Raw genomic sequence first — 18,895 nt, 5'->3', positions numbered from 1 at the left:
TGATGCTGTTGTGAACTTTTGAAGCCAAAACAGGTCCAGTGGGGATGACCATGCTTATTCAATAAAGGTAAAGAATTGGGGGGGAACCCGTTGTACATAATTGTTGTCGTTGTAGTTGTTCAATCGCATCTGACTCTTCATGATCCTGTGGACCAACTGTCTATGGGGTTTTCTTGCCAAAGATACTGGAGTAGTTTGCCATTTTCTTCTCTAGTTTTATGCAGGTGGAGCTTATGTGACCTGCCCAGGGCCACACAGCTAGTAAGTGTCTGAAGTCAAATTTGAACTCTGGTCTTTATGACTTCAGGCCCATTGCTCTATCTACTACACCACCTAGCTGCCCCATCATAATTACCTAATTTAATTCAGATTACAATCCTGTGAGGTAGTTAGTACATGCATTATTTAGCCCCATTTTACAGATGAGTCTCAAGGAGGATAGGTAGTTTGCTCAAGCTCACAAAGCTACTAAATAACAGAATAGAACTAAAATCAAAGTTTTCTGACTGGCTTTACAAAGAAATTTAATTTACAAAACAGGAAAGTTCTTTATTCTAACTGGGGAGAATTATCATATCTCTGTCCAAGATAAAGCATAGTGTAGTATTTCTTGAAATCTACAACTTCCAATAAATCTTTTGATTACTTGCTATTTAGCCAAATTTCTCTGTGCCTTGAAAGTTCAGGATAGAAAGATCAGCTTTTCTCCAGCTACAGAAAAATGCTATTGCAAATAGAATTATTTAAAATGCAGCTTTGAAAGGCACTTCATAGTATGTTGCAAGTGTATATATATTCTATTTGAAAATAAGGTTCTGAATCGAAATGCATGACATTGCCACAGGGTGTCAGAAAGAGGCTGCTTCTTAGGACTTGGCGGCAACTGTGAGAACACTGTTGGAAACTAAAAGTCAAAGTCTTGTCTGAGGAATAACAAACTTTTCAAAATTGTGATATATTACCATTGTTGGTTTGATTTCAAAGAGAGTAAGCCTAGTAAATAAAGTAGAGTGGTCTATGTTTTAAAGGGAATTAAAATTAATGGTCAGAATTTTACAGTCTTCCTTAATATAACTGGTTATACTCAGTTATGGAATCATCGATATGGTATCTTCTATCTAGTCTCAGCTCCCAGATTGGTAAGGGCTTCTGACAACTATCTTTAATACTTGTGGGTTACTGAAAGATCTCAAAATCCCTTTACTACTCATTAGAATTTATGTCACCTGATTGTTGTTGGTTAATGGGTTCTTCCTAAAATTAATTTTCACAGAATGATAAATCCCACTCCAATTCCATCTATTTGTTTTATTCCTGCTTAGGTTATAAACTAGTACCAGAGAGATGTTACTCCCTGGTCATTACATTATTTTCCTCCAACTATATCTAGGTTCTAGGTGCATTTGATCATTCATTTTCTTGCTCCCTTTCACTTTCTCTTATACTTGTGTATTGCTGTACTCATGCTTTCTATTAGCCAAACACAATCCCCAGGGAAGCACTGTAAGCATGCTTACCATTCTACTAAATGAATGCCGAAGGAGAATTGCATGTCCATACAACAGCGTCCGGTGACCACCACCTTGTGCTACCTGTAAAAGTAAAGAAGAAAAAGTCAATGTTCCTTTTTCTGACATTAACTCCGAACTATAAGAAAAAAATAGCACCCACAAGATTATTAATGTAGGTGCAAGAATGTTAAGAGCAGTTGAAAGACGGTAGTTTGTTTTGTTTTAACCATACCCACGCAACACACTCAAGAGATGTACTATGGAGGGTTATAATCCTTCCTTAAAAGAAGTGATCCCTTAGGATAAATTGAAATCCAGCATTTTAAAAACTAATTCATGGAAACAAGATAGATGCCTCTTACCTTCCTTTGAAACTTCTCAGAAGCATTTAGGGTAAGGGAAAGAAAGAGAAGTGATGTAACTAAAGCCTAGAAACACAAATGTGTCTCTGAAGGCTTATGGTTATTTTCAACATCTTGCCAATTCCTTCCCTTAAGGGCAGTGGCGTCTTGTGCTCATTCACTAAAATTATTCCTAAATACACAATTTTCTTAGCCAAGAAACTGCTTTGAATATAAAGACTTAAAAGAAAACAAGTATCCAACAAAATCATGCAGGGATTCAGTTTGGGAACAGACTGATTTTCTGGCTTACTTTAGTTTAACGTGTGGTCCCACTTGAGGGAAAACTGAGAGTGTCAGGAACAGTGAGATGCAAAACCACCGGTTTCCAATAGTTACACATCACTCATACTCTGATTCTGAACCGGGTATTTCATGGATTATGGTTAGCTATCCATAAGCAGGAGGGAATGGGACATCACAGATAAATGAAAGCTATGAAAAGTATTCAAAGCTCATTTTTATCAATATTTTCAACCAGGCTACCATGCAAATAGATTGATCTGAGTTTAAGTCCATTCTTTTCTCTTGCCCATCCTCTGTTCAGATGTTAATGATAATGAGCCGGTGACCAGACACCTAAGCAAAAAGCCTCGGGCCTAGACAATATACTAATCAGATAATTTACTTTTATTTTGACTACCAGAAACTTCTGAAACAGAAACTAGTTTTATCAAACAATAATAAAAAATTTTACATTAAGCACCTATTATAGGCATTATGCTAGGTGACAGGGATAAACACATAAAAGCTAAAAAAAAATCCTTGTTCTCAAGAAGCTTAGCCTATTGTGGGAATATATGTGTGTATATGTGCACGTATATATGTATATGTGTATATATATATGCATATATACTTGTATATGTATTACTACAGAGAATGATTGTGGTGGGGAAGAGAAAGGAAGATAGGAACTAACAAAGGAATCGGGAATGGCCTAATTTTTAAGACAGTAGAACTTAAGTTGACCCCTGAAGAGAGCTAGATGATCATTCTAGACATAGGGAACAGACTGTGCAAAGGCATGGAAGTTGGAGGTGGAATGTATGGGGAATCACAAGTTTAGTTTGGCCAAAGCATAAATATGGGGCAGGAGTAGGGAGATGGGGGTGGGAATCCCAGAAAGATAGGATAGAGCCAGACTATGAAGAGTCTTAAATGCTAGGCAGAGGAGAGGATTCTAGAAGCAACAAGGAGCCATAAAAGTTTCTTGAACAAGTAAGTAATATAGTCAGCTCTGGGTTTTAGGAATATCAATTTGGAAGCTCTCTGGAGGATATATTAGAAAGGGCAGAAAGTGGAAGAAGGAAGACTAATTAGGAAGTTATTACAATAGTCTAGATAGGAGGTAAGTAGGGCCCGATCCAGGCAAGAAGAAATGGGAGCTATGGTGTGAGTGAAAGGAAAGAGACAGATGCAAGAGATGGTGAGAGGGTAGAATCAAGAATTAGCTACAAATAGGATATGGAGTGTGAGGGAGAGTAAAAATGTCAAAGATAATTCCAAGGGAAATGTGGAAAAATTGAGACATTAATGCATTATGGGTGAAGTTGTGAAATGGTCCAATCATTCCAGAGAACAATTAGGAACTATGCCCAAAGAGCTTTAAAACTGTGCATACCCTTTGACCCTGTAATACCACTATTAGGTCTGTATCCCAAAGAGATAAAACAAAAGGGGAAAATACTTATTTTTACAAAAAATATTTATAATAGCTTTTTGTTATGGCAAAGAATTGGAAATTGAGGAGATGCCCATCAATTGGGGAATGAATGAAAAAGCTGTTGTATATGATTATGATGGAATACTACTGTGCTGCAAGAAATGACAAGCAGGGTGGTTTCAGTAAAACTTGAGAAAACTTACACGAACTAATACAAAGTGAAGTGAGCAGAACCAGGAGAACACTGTATACAGTAAAAACAATATTGCAAGAATGATCAACTATGAAAGATTTAGCTACTCTGACGAAGGCAATGATCTAAGATAATTCTGAAGGATCTATGATGAAAAATGCTATCCACCTCCACAGAGAGAACTCATGAACTCTGAGTGATGACTGAAGCATAAGTTGTAACCTTTTTTTCTTGGTTGTTGTGTGTGTTTTCTTTTCAAACATGGCTTCAAACATGGCATTTTTTTGCACGACTTCACAAGTACAATTGATATATTGCTTGCTTCCTCAAGGGCAGGGGAGGGGCAGGAGGAAGGAAAAGAATTTGGAACTCAAAATTTTTAAAAAGAGAATGTTAAAAATTTTTACATGTAATTGGGAAATATTTCACAAATAAATAAAAATATATTTTAAAAAAAGATGACTCATGTGAATGACTAGAAGAATGCTGGTGCTCTTGATATATGTGTGTATGTGTGTGTGTGTGTGCGTGTGTGCGTATATGTATCTGACAAGGATCTTTGTATATATAAGGGAAGTAAATTATTACAAGTTTGCCTAGGATATGTCCTGGGGCATTAGACAATAGAAGTGAAAATTGTGTTCTACTCCGATCCTTGACATTAATTTATAATATAGTCTCAGTTGAGTTATTTTATTCTTTTTAGGAGTTATTCTAAGATTAAACACACTAGAATTTACTAAATCACTTCTCTGCTGTGTTTTGCAGTTGTTCTTAATCTCCTATAGAACTGAAGTTATTATTATTTTAAACTGCATATAGACTTTTGAGATGCCCTGTATTTTGTATATTCTTTTGCATATATGTCTCCCAACAGAACAAAAGCTACTTGAGTACAGGGACTACTTTATTTCTGTGTTTTTATTCCATGTCTAGATTATAGCAGCTCCTTCATAAATGCTTCCTGTGAAAGTTTTAGAATGGGAAGGTCAGCCTTTTCTTTTGTCAATTTAGTGTAGAAATGTCATTCAACACAGAGCCATGGTGGGAGTGGAAGCAATCTCTCTCTTTGATCTCTTTCTAGTATTTTCACCTCATCTCTCAAAGCCCCATAATTAACTACAAAAGGAATAGAAAGTGATGATTGTAAGAACCCAGAGGAGAGGTGAAGGAAGTGAGCAGTATTTTGCAATGGAAAGTTGAAATTAGTTTCAGAAAATAAGTCATTCATAAAGGATTAGTTGAGAACCTCAGGAAGTCCAGAGGGTCTGTTCACTTTCTCAAGATATATGTGGGTAGAAGCTGTGTCTGTGTTTTGAGGCAGTTATAGAACAGAACACAATAGGACACAGGAATGGAAATAGGGTTACATTGTATTTGTTCTCTCTTTTTTAAAGTTTTCTACTGTTAAATCTTAGGATTTTTAAGTATCAACAGGTCCACTGTCATTACATATGCAAAACAAGGAACAGTTCTACAATTCCATATTGGAATTCATTATATCAGTTATGGTAGCACAAAGTTCTTTTGAAATGAGAGGTTTTGATGAATACACTGTAATTTTGACATCTCCCCACAGCTGTAGATTTTCTTCTAAATGATGTTACAGACTTAAACTCAGTTAACCAGAGAATATTATCCACTTTTTATCTCTTTACTACATGATGTAGATTGTTAACTCCTATAAGACAGGAGTTATTAATATCTTAAACTGTACATAGACTTTAGGGACACCTAAAACAAATACAGAGTAATTAGAAGGGGAGGTACTAGCAGCTAGGTAGATCAGTTCAGGCTTCATGAATGAGGCAGCACTTGAGCTGAGCTTGGAAGGAACCTGGGGAGTTTTAAAAGTGGAAGTGAGGAGGGAATGCATTCCTATTTCAACTCTTTCACATTGGAGATGAGGGAACTAAGGCATGGAGAGGTTAAATGTCTTGCTGGAATCACACAGTTGCTAAGTCTCAGATCTGGGATATGAACCCAAAAGGTTTCCAATTCCAAGTCAAGTGTGTTTCCACTCTACCGCACAGTCTTACTTACATTATATTTCCACCGAGGGTACCCTATACTCTCATTCAATACCTTCACATCAGCAACTTTAGGACAATTCCATATTCTAGGGATCTTCAGCCAAGACCAGGACAGGATTACCTAATACCTTTTTCTCAATTAGTCATTCATTGTCAAACAGAATTTATTGCTCAAGTTAACTACCTACCTTCAATTAATTGCATAAGTTGAAAGTTACCAGAAAATACTAACAATCTTTGCAATATGACCAAATACACTTAAACCTATTCTTGTTACTGAAAATGGTTTTGATCTTTATCATACGTTGGAGTCTTGAAGCTATGTTACTGTTATAATCAAACATCAAAAATAGATCTTTGTCTTTTTCTTTTTCTGTTAGATAAATGCTCTCTTCTTGATTTGTTATACTAATGCAAGCCTTATAGTCTGAAGTAATTTCCAGGACTTTCTAACAACTGTACTAAGGGGTATTTAGATTTCTTATGTCAAGTAGGATGTCCCTTTTGTAAAGGTGAATCAATGAGAGTCAACAAAATCTTCAAATAGTTACTTGATAAGCTAATAAACCTATGTTTCTAATAGTTCTGAACCCTGAGCATAATGCTGGGTAACTCAGTTTATTTGCTTTTTCACTGGGTTACCATTTGTATTAATGAAAGTCAAATTGATAAGATCACAGATCTACTGAAGCACTTACTTTAATATCTGCAGTTCACTTTATTACCTTTATTCTTCACATCAAACTAAAATCTGAAGTTATAAATATCATTTCTTCTTTACTTGATTGTTTTAGTCTTATGTGATTTACTGGACATCCTCTGTCATTCTGCTTTTTATCTCAGATCAATTACTCTCTGGTTAATCTGAATCGTCACTCAACAACTACTTTGAAATTCGTGCCATCTGACGAAAACACTATTTCCTTACCCTTGTTATTGTCACACACTGCTCCCCTAAATATTCTTCCACCTTTCTCCAAAACTCGCATATGAAGGCTATAAAATTACAAAAAACTTTAGTGGAGTAAGAAGAAATAATACAGCTAATTTCTCCCCTATAACTACTCCAACAAAAAATTTAAGAAAAACACCAGACCAAGTAGTGATAAAAAATGCAAGGAGAAAACACAATGAGTCATTTTTTCCAGTTCAGGGAAGCCTAGGAGGACAGCCAAAGGCTTGCCCAGGCACTGAGGAGAAGGTCAGCCCAGGAAGGTTCAGTGCAGTGCCTTTCAGCACAGAAAATGCACACAGGCGTGAGGGTATGTACCAAGGCAAGGAATAGTTATGGCTGCAGCAGGAACTGGGCCAGACTATATGAATCCCTTCTGGCTGTACTCCTTTGGATTTCTTCATTATGTATCTGTATTTGTGCCTTCCCATCCTCCACCTCTTTTCAACTACCTTTTGTGTGTTGTCTTCTATCATTAGATTGTGAGCTCCTTGAGGGCAAGGACTGGCTTTCTTTTCATATCTGTAATCCTAGCACTTAGCACAATGCCTGGTACATAGCAGGGCCTTAGTAAATGTTAGCTGACTAACTAATCAGTTGTGCAAGAATCAAGAATAGAAGCCAACTGGACTGTCCTGATCGCAGATGTAGCTTAGGGATCCTGCCTAGACTGAGGAGGGAAAGTGAAGATGTATATCAAGGCAAAGAGTGGTTGAGGATTTAGCTTAGACTAGACCTACAGCTGTACACTGGGCAAGAAGCAGGAACAGACATGAGCAGCAGCTATGCTGTAGGGTAAGTGATTGACAGGGCTGAGCCCTACAGCTGAGCAACCAGGGCAGGGAGCTCAGACCATAAAGAAGCCTACAGTTGTGTTATTGTAAACCTTCAGAGAATTCCAGTTAGCTGAGGGTGATTAGGACCATCAGAAGTCTACTGGGGCTCCAATGAGGGGCAAGCCTATTTTTGTGTTGTCTAGGCTCAAAAAGGGGTTGAAAACTTGATATAGGAGTTAGACCTGGAAAGAAGCAATTAGACATCAACCAAGATCAGACCAATTAGGGTACACTGAAATTATGTAGTTTCCCAGTGTAAGCCACCCTTGAGATCCCTGGAGAACATATCACTCAGTACCCAGGTAAAAGCACCAATAGGAATCAGAAAATACTAGTTACGACCAAAAAAGGATCAAGGAGAGATAAAATCATTGGATTAGCTGAAAACCATGACCAAAAACGTCTGGACATCATATTTCAAGAAATCACAAAAGAAAACTTTAAGATCTATTAGAACCAGTGGGCAGAGTGAAAAATAGAATCTACCAGTTGCTTCCTGAAAAAAACTCCAAAATGAAAACTTCCAGGAACATTATAGACAAATTCCAGAGCTTACAGATTAAAGTAAAAAAGTACCAACAAGAAAGAATTCAAGTAGTGAGAACCATTATAAAAGAGAGCTTAAAATACATTCCAAAATGTAGATGACATAGGTTTGTAATAATAAAATAAAAAATCACGGCTAAACTGAGTATAATTCTAACAGAGAAAAATGGAGTTTTCACAAAATAGAGGACTTCCAAGCATTCCTAATGGAAATATCAAGCTGAATACAAACTTTGAAATACAAACACAGGAGGGAGGATGCGAAGGGAGGGAATAAGCATTTATAAAGTACCAACTAAGTGCCAGACATTGTGCTAAGCACTTTTATAAATATTATTTCATTTGATATTCACAAGTAAGCTGAAAAATAGGTACTTCTATTATTCTCATTTTGCAGTTGAGGAAACTGAGACAAATGGAAGTTAGATGATTTGCTCAGGTCACATAGCTCCTAAGTGACTGGAGGCAAATTTGAATGCAGGTCTTTCTGACTCCAGGCCCAGTGCTATATCTATTGAAACACTTAGCTACCTCTTGGTAGGAGTCAAGAGAGATATAGCAAAGTAAACACAAGTGAGAAATCAAAAGTAATTATACAAGTATTTATAGTCTAAAAGAGAGAGAAGATACAAGCATCACCTCAGAACCCTAATGTGATCAAGGGTAATAGTTCTATTTTGTTGTGGTTTAATAAACTAAAGGAAGAAAGGAATGGGAATGAAAAAAGAATAGGGAAAACAATGGGAGGAAGATGGGGAATTTATCTTATGTAATAAGTAAACAGAAGTAAAAGACTATACAAAAGCAAGGAAAATGGATAGGGGATACAGGAATCAGTTGAATCTTCCTTTCATATGAAGTGGTCAAAGGAAGGTAGAACACATAAGAGAATTTGGTACAGAAATAAAGTCTACTCAACAGTGAAAGAGGAGGGAACAGGGATGGGGAAAGAAGGAAATAAAGAGAGTTGATTCAGAGAGGGATTAATCATAAGCAAAACAAAGTCTAACTTTAAAGGGTATAAGACAAAAATGTATGTAAAACAAAAAAGAATGTAAGAAAGGATGATTGGGGTCTGGGTGAGGGGAAGAAAAGAGGGACAAGTGAGCAGAAATAGAATTCATCAAACAAATCAGTGGTGCTGAGAAGACTCCTTGTTCCTGAAATAAGCAGAACCAAGAGATAGTAGACACAAAGTTGAAAACAATGTAAATTAAAAAATTACTAAAAGGAAGGTGAATTCCATTAAATTAAAAATTCCTTTAAATGAAAAACCAATAAAGGTTCCAAACAACAGATATAACATACATACACACACACACACACACACACCCCTATACTTCATATCAGCAGAGAAAACTATCCAATATTTTTGCTTTATTGCTTTTCTATATCACAATAAAGGGATCCACACATGGGTAGGGTAAGGGTAAGATGGAAATAACTACAAGGTAAAGACAAAAAGCATCAATAAAACATTTTTAAAATGGAAAAAATGTATGGTTTGATTCCCTCTGCCTAATTAGAAGCAACCTTGCAGCATCTTGATTTTTCTCAATAAACATAACTAGCCTTCCCACTTTTCCACTAGGCTCTATACAGTTTTCTTTTTCTTTTTTATTAAAAAATTTATTTATTTTTAGTTTTCAACATTTACGTCCACAAGATTTTGAGTTCCAAATTTTCACCCCATCTCGCCCCTCCCCCGCCCCAAGATGGCATGCATTCTGAATACCCCTTCCCCTAGTCTGCTTCCCTTCTCTTATCCCTTTCCCCTTCTATTTTCCTGTAGGGCAGGATAGATTTCTGTACCCCATTTCCTGTATTTCTTATTTCCCAGTTGCATGTGAAAACTTTTTTTTAAACATGTGTTTTTAAAACTTTTGGTTCCAAATATTCGCCCTTCCTCCCTCCCCACCCACCTTCATTGAAAAGGCAAGCAACTCAATATAGGTTATACAAGTGCAGTTATGCAAAACACTTCCATAGTAGACATGCTGTGAAAAACCAACTCTATTCCTCTTAATGCTATCTCGCCCCCCCCATTTATTCTATTCTTTCTTTTGACCCTGTCCCTCCTCAGAAGTATTTGCTTCTGGTTACCCCCTTTCCCAATCTGCCCTCCTCTCTATCATCCCCCTACTCTCTTGTCCCCTTCCCCCCCTATTTTCCTGTAGGGTAAGACAGATTTCCATACCCAATTGAGTGTGTATGTTATTCCCTCCTTAAGTCAAATCCTGTAAGAGTAAGATTCACTCATTCTCTCTCACCTTCCTGTTTCCCCTCCACTGTAAGAGCCTTTTCTTTTCTGTTTTTTTGTGAGATAATTTACCCCATTCTACCTCTCCCTTTCTCCTTCTCCTCTCTCACCCCTTAATTTTATTCTCCAGATATAACCCCTTTATCTTCAACTCACCCTGTGCCTTCTATCTATCTATCCACCTGTATATACATACATACAATTCTTTCCCTCCAACTACCCTGATACTGACAAAGGTCTCATGAGTTACAAACATCATCTTTCCATGCAGGAATGTAAACAGTTCAACCTTAATAAGTCTCTTATGATTTTCCCTTTCCTGTTTACCTCCTCATGGTCCACTTGAGTCTTGTATTTGAAAGTCAAATTTTCTACTCAGCTCTGGTCTTTTCATCAAGAATGCTTGAAAATCCTCTATTTCACTGAATGACCATTTTTCCCCTGAATGATTATACTCAGTTTTGTTGGGTAGGTAATTCTTGGTTGTAATCCTATCTCCTTTGCCCTCTGGGAATATCATATTCCATGCCCTGTGGTCCCTTAATGTAGAAGCTGCTAAACCTTGTGTTATCCTGATTGTATTTCCACAATATTTGTATTGTTTCTTTCTGGCTGCTTGTAATATTTTCTCCTTGACCTGGGAACTCTGGAATTTGGCTACAATATTCCTAGGAGTTTTCCTTTGGGGATCTCTTTCAGGAGGAGATCAGTGGATTCTTTCAATTTCTATTTTGCCCTCTGGTTCTAAAACATCAGGGCAGTTTTTCTTGATGATTTCTTGAAAGATGATGTCTAGGCTCTTTTTCTGATCATGTCTTTCAGACAGTCCAATAATTTTTAAATTTTCTCTCCTAGATCTATTTTCCAGGTCAGTTGTTTTTCCAATGAGACATTTCACATTGTTTTCTAATTTTTTCATTCTTTGGGATTTGTTTTACAGTGTCTTGATTTCTCATAAAGTCACTAACTTCCAATTGCTCTATTCTAATTTTGAAGGAAGTATTTTCTTCAGTAAGCTTTTGGACTTCTTTTTCCATTTGGCCAATTTTGCTTTTTAGGGCATTCTTCTCCTCATTGGCTTTTTGGACTTCTTTTGCCATTTGGGTTAGGTTATTTTTGTAAGGTGTTATTTTCTTCAGTATTTTTTTGGGTCTCCTTTAGCAAGCTGTTGACTTGTTTTTCATGATTTTCTTGCATCACTCTCATTTCTCTTCCCAGTTTTTCCTCTATTTCTCTTACTTGCTTCTCAAAATCCCTTTTGAGCTCTTCCAAGGCCTGGGACTGATTCATATTTTTCTTGGAGACTTTGACTTTGTTATCTTCTTTTAGTTGTATGTTTTGATCTTCTTTGTCACCAAAATAAGATAATATAGTCTCTTTTTGTGCTGCTTACTCATGATCCTGTCCAATTACTTGAGTTTTAAACTCTTTATTAAGGTTAAGAGTCTGCTTCCAATGTGGAGAATGTACTGTCCCAAGCTTCAGGGGTTTGTATAGCTGTTTTCAGAGCTACTTCTAGGGACCGGTAAGTTTTCAGTTCTTCCAAGGTGATATGATAAGGGGCGAGGTGTTTCCTCTCCACCGCCACAACAAGCTCCACCACTCCAGCACTCCTCCTTGCCCCAGGACCACCCCTCAAAACTGTGACCCAGATCCAAGCATGAGCAAAACAAGAGATTCCTGCCTCAGCACTGGCAAAGAGATCCCTGCAATCCCCCTCTGATCAGCCACTCGATTCCCCCTCAGTCTGTGGGCCAGAAGCTCAGGAGGCAGCCGCAGTCCGCACTCAGGACTTGTGGCTGAAACCTAGCTTCTCTCTCTCACCACAGTCACAGACTTTTCCCACTGATCTTCTAAGTTGTCTTTGGTGTTGTGGGTTGAGAAGTCTGGAAACCACCACAGCTGTCCACAATTCAGTTCTCTGAGGCCTGCTCTAGGGTCGCTGTGGCCTACACGCCCACGCCAAACTGTGCTTCTCTCCCCGCCCAGCGCGATATACCTTTCCAATCAACCATCCAGGCTGTCTTTGGCTGGAAATTTGTTTCACTTGGTCTTTTTGTAGGTTCTGCTGCTTTAGAATTTGTTTAGAGCCATTTTTTATAGGTATTCGGAGGGGTTTGGGGGAGAGCTCAAGCAAGTCACTGCTTTCCCTCTGCCATCTTGGCTCTGCCCCCCCCATTTTAGGTTCTATACATTTAAGAGTGTATGACAATAGGAAGTTCTTTAAGTCTCCTATAAACTCCTCACCAGTGGTATCCTAACTCAGTAGCAATATGTCCAGTGGAAGTGACAATATCTTCCTCAAGAAGGATCTTGACTGGCAAAAGCACCTAGACGAAATCTAAGATGACAATTCAATAGGAATAAGAAATGTAAAGTCTTTGTGAATAGACACACAAATAGACACAAAAAGATTATCTTCAAAAGTATGAGACTAGGGAGGGAAAGGTATACATCATTTGTTACGAAAAAAAGATCTTGGGGTTTTAGTGGACTGCAAGCTCAATACGAATAAGCAATGCGAAGTGGCAGCCAATAACCTAATTATTAGATCCTAGCATTAAGAGGGCAACAACTTCCAGGAACACGAAAGTGATAGTCCCACTATACCCTGCCCTACTCTGACCTCATCTAAAGTACTGTGTTCAATTTAGGGAGCCACCTTTAATATACACACACACATACATGTATAGTTAAATATTTCCCAATTACCTGTAAAAATTAACATTCACTTTTTTTAAATTTTGAATTCCAAATTCTCTTCCTTCCTCCTGCCCCTCCTCTACCCCTTGAGAAAGCAAACAATATGATATCAATTATATTTGTAAAGTCATGTAAAATAATGTCTCCACTTTAGTCATGTGGTAAAAGAAAAAAAAACACATACAAGAAAAATAAAGCAAAAAAGTATGTTTAAGTCTGCACTCAGAGTTTGTGAATTTTCTCTCTGGAGGTAGATAGCATTTTTCATCATGATTCCTTCAGAATCATCTTGGATTACTGTCTTGATCAGAGAAGCTAAGGCCTTCACAGATGATCATCCTTACAATATTGATATCACTATGTACACTATTTTCCTGATTCTGCTCACTATACTTGGTATTAGTTCATATAAGTCTTCTCAGGCTTTACTGAAATCATCCTGCTTGTCATTTCTTATAGCACTGTGATGAATGAATTCAAAAAAGACATTCTGACCTTGCTCAGTATTCCTGTAATTTGACCCTGACTCTTTTTCATGTTAATCTTATTCCTAGTTGAAGGACTGTTTATGGTATTTGCTCCTAGGAAGGGCTGCACATTCCTCCAGGAACCAGATATTCATAAACAGGAATACTCTCAAGGATAGTTTTGAGAGCATCTCCCTTCCCACAGATCACATATTTTGGCAAACTGCCTTCTTTGTTGGAAGGAATTACTAAAAGCAAGTAGCCCTGACTTTATCTTGAGCATCTTCCCCAAGGTGCAGATGTGTAGCCCGGGATTTTCCTGTTGGGACTCTGGAGATTGAAAACTGGGACTCCCCAGCCCATTTGATCCAGATGTAGATGGTTTCCCTGAGGGTGAGGGTAGTGATTGATTACGATATACCAATTGAGACTTAAGTATCTTATTGTTACCTCTTGAGGCTAACTCTAACTCTATTCTACTTACCAATCTTAATCTTATTTTACTATATTAATAATAAATACTTTTACTATATACTTATATATAAATCAAACTTGAGATTTGGTGTCATTTCTAAACGAATCTAAACCGAAACGAATTTAAGCTGCAGTAAATAAGGCTGCTTAGCAATACAAGTACAAACCATTCTGCTTGTCATTTCTTATAGCACAATAGTATTCCATCACAATCTTATACAACAGCTTGTATCACCATTCCCAAAATGGTGGGCATCCCATCAATTTCCAATTCTTTGCCAATATAAAGAAAGCTTCTTATGGATATTTTTGTACAAATAGGTAATTTCCCCTTTTCTTTGATCTCTCAGATACAGACCTAATGATGGTACTGGTAGGTCAAAGTTTAAGTACACTTTTATTGCCCTTTGGGCATAGTTCCAAACTGTTCTCCGGAATGGCTGGACTAGCTCACAACTCTACCAATGATGAATTACTGTCCTAATTATTCCACAGCCCCTTCAGTATTTATCATTCTCCTTTTCTGTCATGTTAGACAATCTAATAGGTTTAAAGGGGGGTAGTTGGACTTGTTTTAATTTGCATTTCTCTAATCAATAGTAACTTGGAGCATTTTTTCATGCAACTATTGATAGCTTTGATTTCTTCTTCTGAAACTGCCTGTTCATATCCCTTGGCCATTTGCCAATTGGAGAATTGGGTGTATTTTTATAAATTTGGCTTAGTTCCTTACATATTGAGTAATGAGGCCTTTATCATTTTTCCCCAGTTTCCTGTTTTCCTTCTAATTTTGGCTGTATTATTTTATTTCTGCAAAACCCTTTTGATTTCATGTAATCAAAATGATCTACTTTACTTCCTGTGATTCTCTCTATTTCTTGTTTGGTCATAAAATCTTCCATTATCCATAGCTCAGATGGGTAATTTTTCTCATGCTCCCCTAATTTGCATAACATTATCTTTTTTGTCTAAATCACGTACCCATTTTAACCTTATCTTGGCATATAGTGCAAGATATTAGTTTATACCTGGTTTCTTCCAAACTGCTTTCCAGTTTTCCCAACAATTTTTGTTAGTGAGTTCTTACTCCAAAAGCTTGGATCTCTGAGTTTATCAAACACTAGATTATTAGATAATGCTTGCTCTTTGTTTTAGATAGCTACTTCTTATTTTAAGAAAGGTTTCATTTATTCCTATGCTTTCTAGCATTTTTAATAGGAATGGGTGTTATATTTTGTCAAAGGCTGTTTCTATATCTCTTGATATAATCATGATTTTTGTTGTTTTTCTTATTTATGTGATCAGTTATGCTGATAGTTTTCCTAATATTAAGCCAGTCTTATATCCCTGGTCACACCTGGTCATACTGTATGATCTTTGTGATATATTGCTATAATCTCCTCGCTAATACTTTATTTAAATTTTTGCATCAATATTTATCAAGAAAATTGGCCTATAGTTGACTTTTCTATTTTGGCTCTCCCTGGATTATCAAAACCATATTTGTGTCATAAAAGGAATTTGGTAGCCTTCTTGTTAACCTATTTTTTCTTTTTTTTAAATTTATTTATTTTTATTTTTTAATTAATTTATTTTGATTTGTCAACAATCACTTCCATAAGCTTTTGAGTTTTAAATTTTTCTCCCCTTCCATCCCCAAGATGGGGCACAATCTGATATAGGCCACACATATACATTCCTATTAAACATATTTTCATATTAGTGATGTTGTAAGGAAGAATTAGAACCAATAGGAGGAACCACCAGAAAGAGGAAACAAAACAAACAGTATGCTTCGATCTGCATTCAAACTCCATAGTTCTTTCTTTGGATGTAGATAGCATTTTCCATCATGAGGCCTTTGGAGATGTCTTAGATCCTTGTATTGCTGGGAAGGGTTAAGTCTATAAATATTAGTCATCGCATAATGTGGTTGTCACTGGATACAATGTTCTCTTGGTTCTGCTCACTTTACTCAGCATCAGACCATAGAAGTCTTCCCAGGTTTTTCTGAAGTCTGCCTTGCTCATCATTTCTTATAGCACAATAGTATTCCATTACATTCATATACCACAACTTGTTCAGCCATTCCCCAATTGATGGGCATCCCCTCAATTTCCAATTCTTTGCCACCACAAAAGAGCTGCTATAAATATTTTTTGTACATGTGGGTCCTTTTCCCATTTGTATGATCTCTCTGAGATACAGTCCTAGAAGTGCTATTGCTGAGTCAAAGGGCAAGCACATTTTTATAGCCCTTTGGGCATAGTTCCAAACTGCTCTCCAAAATGGTTGGATCAGTTCACAACTCCATCAACAATGCATGAGTGTTCCAATTTTCCCACATCTTCTCCAACTTTATCATTTTCCTGTTTTCTCATGTCGGCCAATCTGATAGGTATGATGTGTTGTTTTGATTTGCATTTCTCTAATCAACAGGGATTTAGAGCATTTTTTCATATAACTATAGATGGCTTTAATTTCTTCATCTGAGAACTGCCTGTTCATATCCTTTGACCATTTATCAATTGGGGAATGACTTGTATTCTTATAAATTTAATTTAATTCTCTATATTTTTGAGAAATGAGGCATTTATCAGAGAGACTGGTTGTAAAAATTCTTTCCCAATTTTTTACTCTCTAATCTTGGTTGCATTGGCTTTGTTTGTGCAACAACTTTTCAATTTAATGTAATCAAAGTTATCCATTTTGCCTTTTGTAATGTTCTCTATCTCATTTGGTCATGAATTCTTCTGTTCTCCGTAAATCTGATAGGTAAACTGTCCCTTGCTCTCCCAGTTTGCTTACAGTATCAGCCTTTATATCTAAATCATGAACCAATTTGGACTGAATTTTGGAATATGGTGTGAGCTTTTGATCTATGCCTAGTTTCTGCCATACTCTTTTCCAGTTTTCCTAGCAGTTTTTGTCAGAGAGTTCTTATCCCAGAAGCTGGGGTCTTTGAGTTTATTAAATATAATTACTATAGTCACTGACTATTGTGTCTTGCAAACTTAACCCATTCCACTGATCCACCACTCTCTTTCTTACCCAGTACCAAGCAGTTTTGATGATTGCTGCTTTATAATACAATTTAAGATCTAGAATGGCTAGGCCACCTTCCCCTGTATTTCTTTTCATTACTTCCCTTGATATTCTGGACCTTTTGTTATTCCAAATGAATCTTATTATTTTTTTCTAACTCTATAAAATAATTCTTTGATATTTTGATTTGTATGGCACTGAATAAGTAAATTAGCTTAGGTAGAATTGTCATTTTTATTACATTAGCTCAGCCTACTCATGAGCAACTGGTGTTTTTCCAATTATTTAGATCTGACTTTATTTGTGTGAAAAGTGTTTTGTAATTGTGATCATATAGTTCTTGGGTTTGTTTCAGGAGGTAGACTCCTAAATATTTTATAATGTCTACAGTAACTTTAAATGGAATTTCTCTTTCTATCTCTTGCTGTTGGGCTTTGTTGGTAATATATAGAAATGCCAATGATTTATGTGGGTTTATTTTATAGCCTGCAACTTTGCTAAAGTTGTTTATTATTTCAAGTAGTTTTTCACTTGATTCTCTAGGATTCTCTAAGTATATCATCATATCATCTGCAAAGAGTGATAGCTTTGTTTCTTCCTTACCTATTCTAATACCTTCAATTTCTTTTTCTTCTCTTATGCTAAAGCTAAAGCTAACATTTCCAGTATGATATTGAACAACAGTGGTGATAATGGACATCCTTGTTTCACCCCCGATCTTATTGGAAATGCTTCTAGCTTGTCCCCATTACATATGATGCTTGCTGAAGTTTTTAGGTAGGTGCTATTTATTATTTTAAGGAAGACTACATATATTCCTATGCTCTCTACTGTTTTTAATAGGAATGGGTGTTGTGTTTTGTCACAAGCTTTTTCTGCATCTATTGAGATGATCATGTGGTTTCTGTTAGTTTTGTTGTTGATATGATCAATTATGCTGATAGTTTTTCTAATATTGAACCAGCCCTGCATTCCCAGTATAAATCCTGCCTGGTCATAGTGTATTATTCTTGTGATAAGTTGCTGTAATCTATTTGCTAATATTTTGTTTGTAATTTTTACATCTATATTCATTAGGGAAATTGGTCTATAATTTTCTTTCTCTGTTTTGACTCTTCCCGGTTTAGGTATCAGCACCATATTTGTACCATAAAAAGAATTTGGTAAGACTCCTTCTTCACCTATTTTCCCAAATAGTCTATATAGTATTGGAATTAATTGTTCTTTAAATGTTTGATAGAATTCACTTGTAAATCCATCTGGCCCTGGAGATTTTTTCCTAGGGAGCTCATCAATGGCTTGTTCACTTTCTTTTTCTGAGATGGGGTTATTTAAGTATTTTACTTTCTCTTCTGTTAATCTGGGCAATCTATACTTTTGTAAATATTTACCCATTTCACTAAGATTGTCAAATTTATTGGCATACAGTTGGGCAAAATAATTCCTAATTATTGTTTTGATTTCCTCTTCCTTGGTGGTGGATTCACCCTTTTCATTTTTGATACTGGTAATTTGGTTTTCTTCTTTCTTTTTTTAAATTAAAATAAACCAAAGGTTTATCTATTTTGTTTTTTTTTTTTATAAACTAGCTCAGTTTTATTTATTAGTTCAATAGTTTTCTTAATTTCAATTTTCTTAATTTCTCCTTTGTTTTTCAGTATTTCTAATTTGGTGTTTAATTGAGTATATTTAATTTGTTCTTTTTCTAGTATTTTTTTTGTTGTTGTTATATGCCCAATTCATTGATCTCCTCTTTTTCTATTTTATTCATGTAAGCATTTAGAAATATAAAACTGCTTTTGCTGCATCTC

General features: G+C 36.3%; 1 protein-coding gene across 1 annotated transcript in view; it reads right to left on the bottom strand.

The window, feature by feature from the left end:
• RYR3 (ryanodine receptor 3) overlaps positions 1 to 18,895 on the bottom strand; it is a 579,223-nt gene that overhangs the window by 468,007 nt on the left and 92,321 nt on the right. Inside the window, exon 4 of the mRNA XM_027869916.1 lies at positions 1,518 to 1,592. Coding sequence (XP_027725717.1) covers positions 1,518 to 1,592 — 75 coding nt within the window. The remainder of the gene's footprint in view (positions 1 to 1,517; positions 1,593 to 18,895) is intronic.

Source organism: Vombatus ursinus, unplaced genomic scaffold (genome assembly GCF_900497805.2).
Source record: "Vombatus ursinus unplaced genomic scaffold, bare-nosed wombat genome assembly UNPS02014794.1, whole genome shotgun sequence".
Classification (NCBI taxonomy): Eukaryota; Metazoa; Chordata; class Mammalia; order Diprotodontia; family Vombatidae; genus Vombatus; species Vombatus ursinus.
The sequence above is the reverse complement of the archived record's forward strand: the minus strand, read 5'-3'. Positions and strand labels throughout refer to the sequence as shown.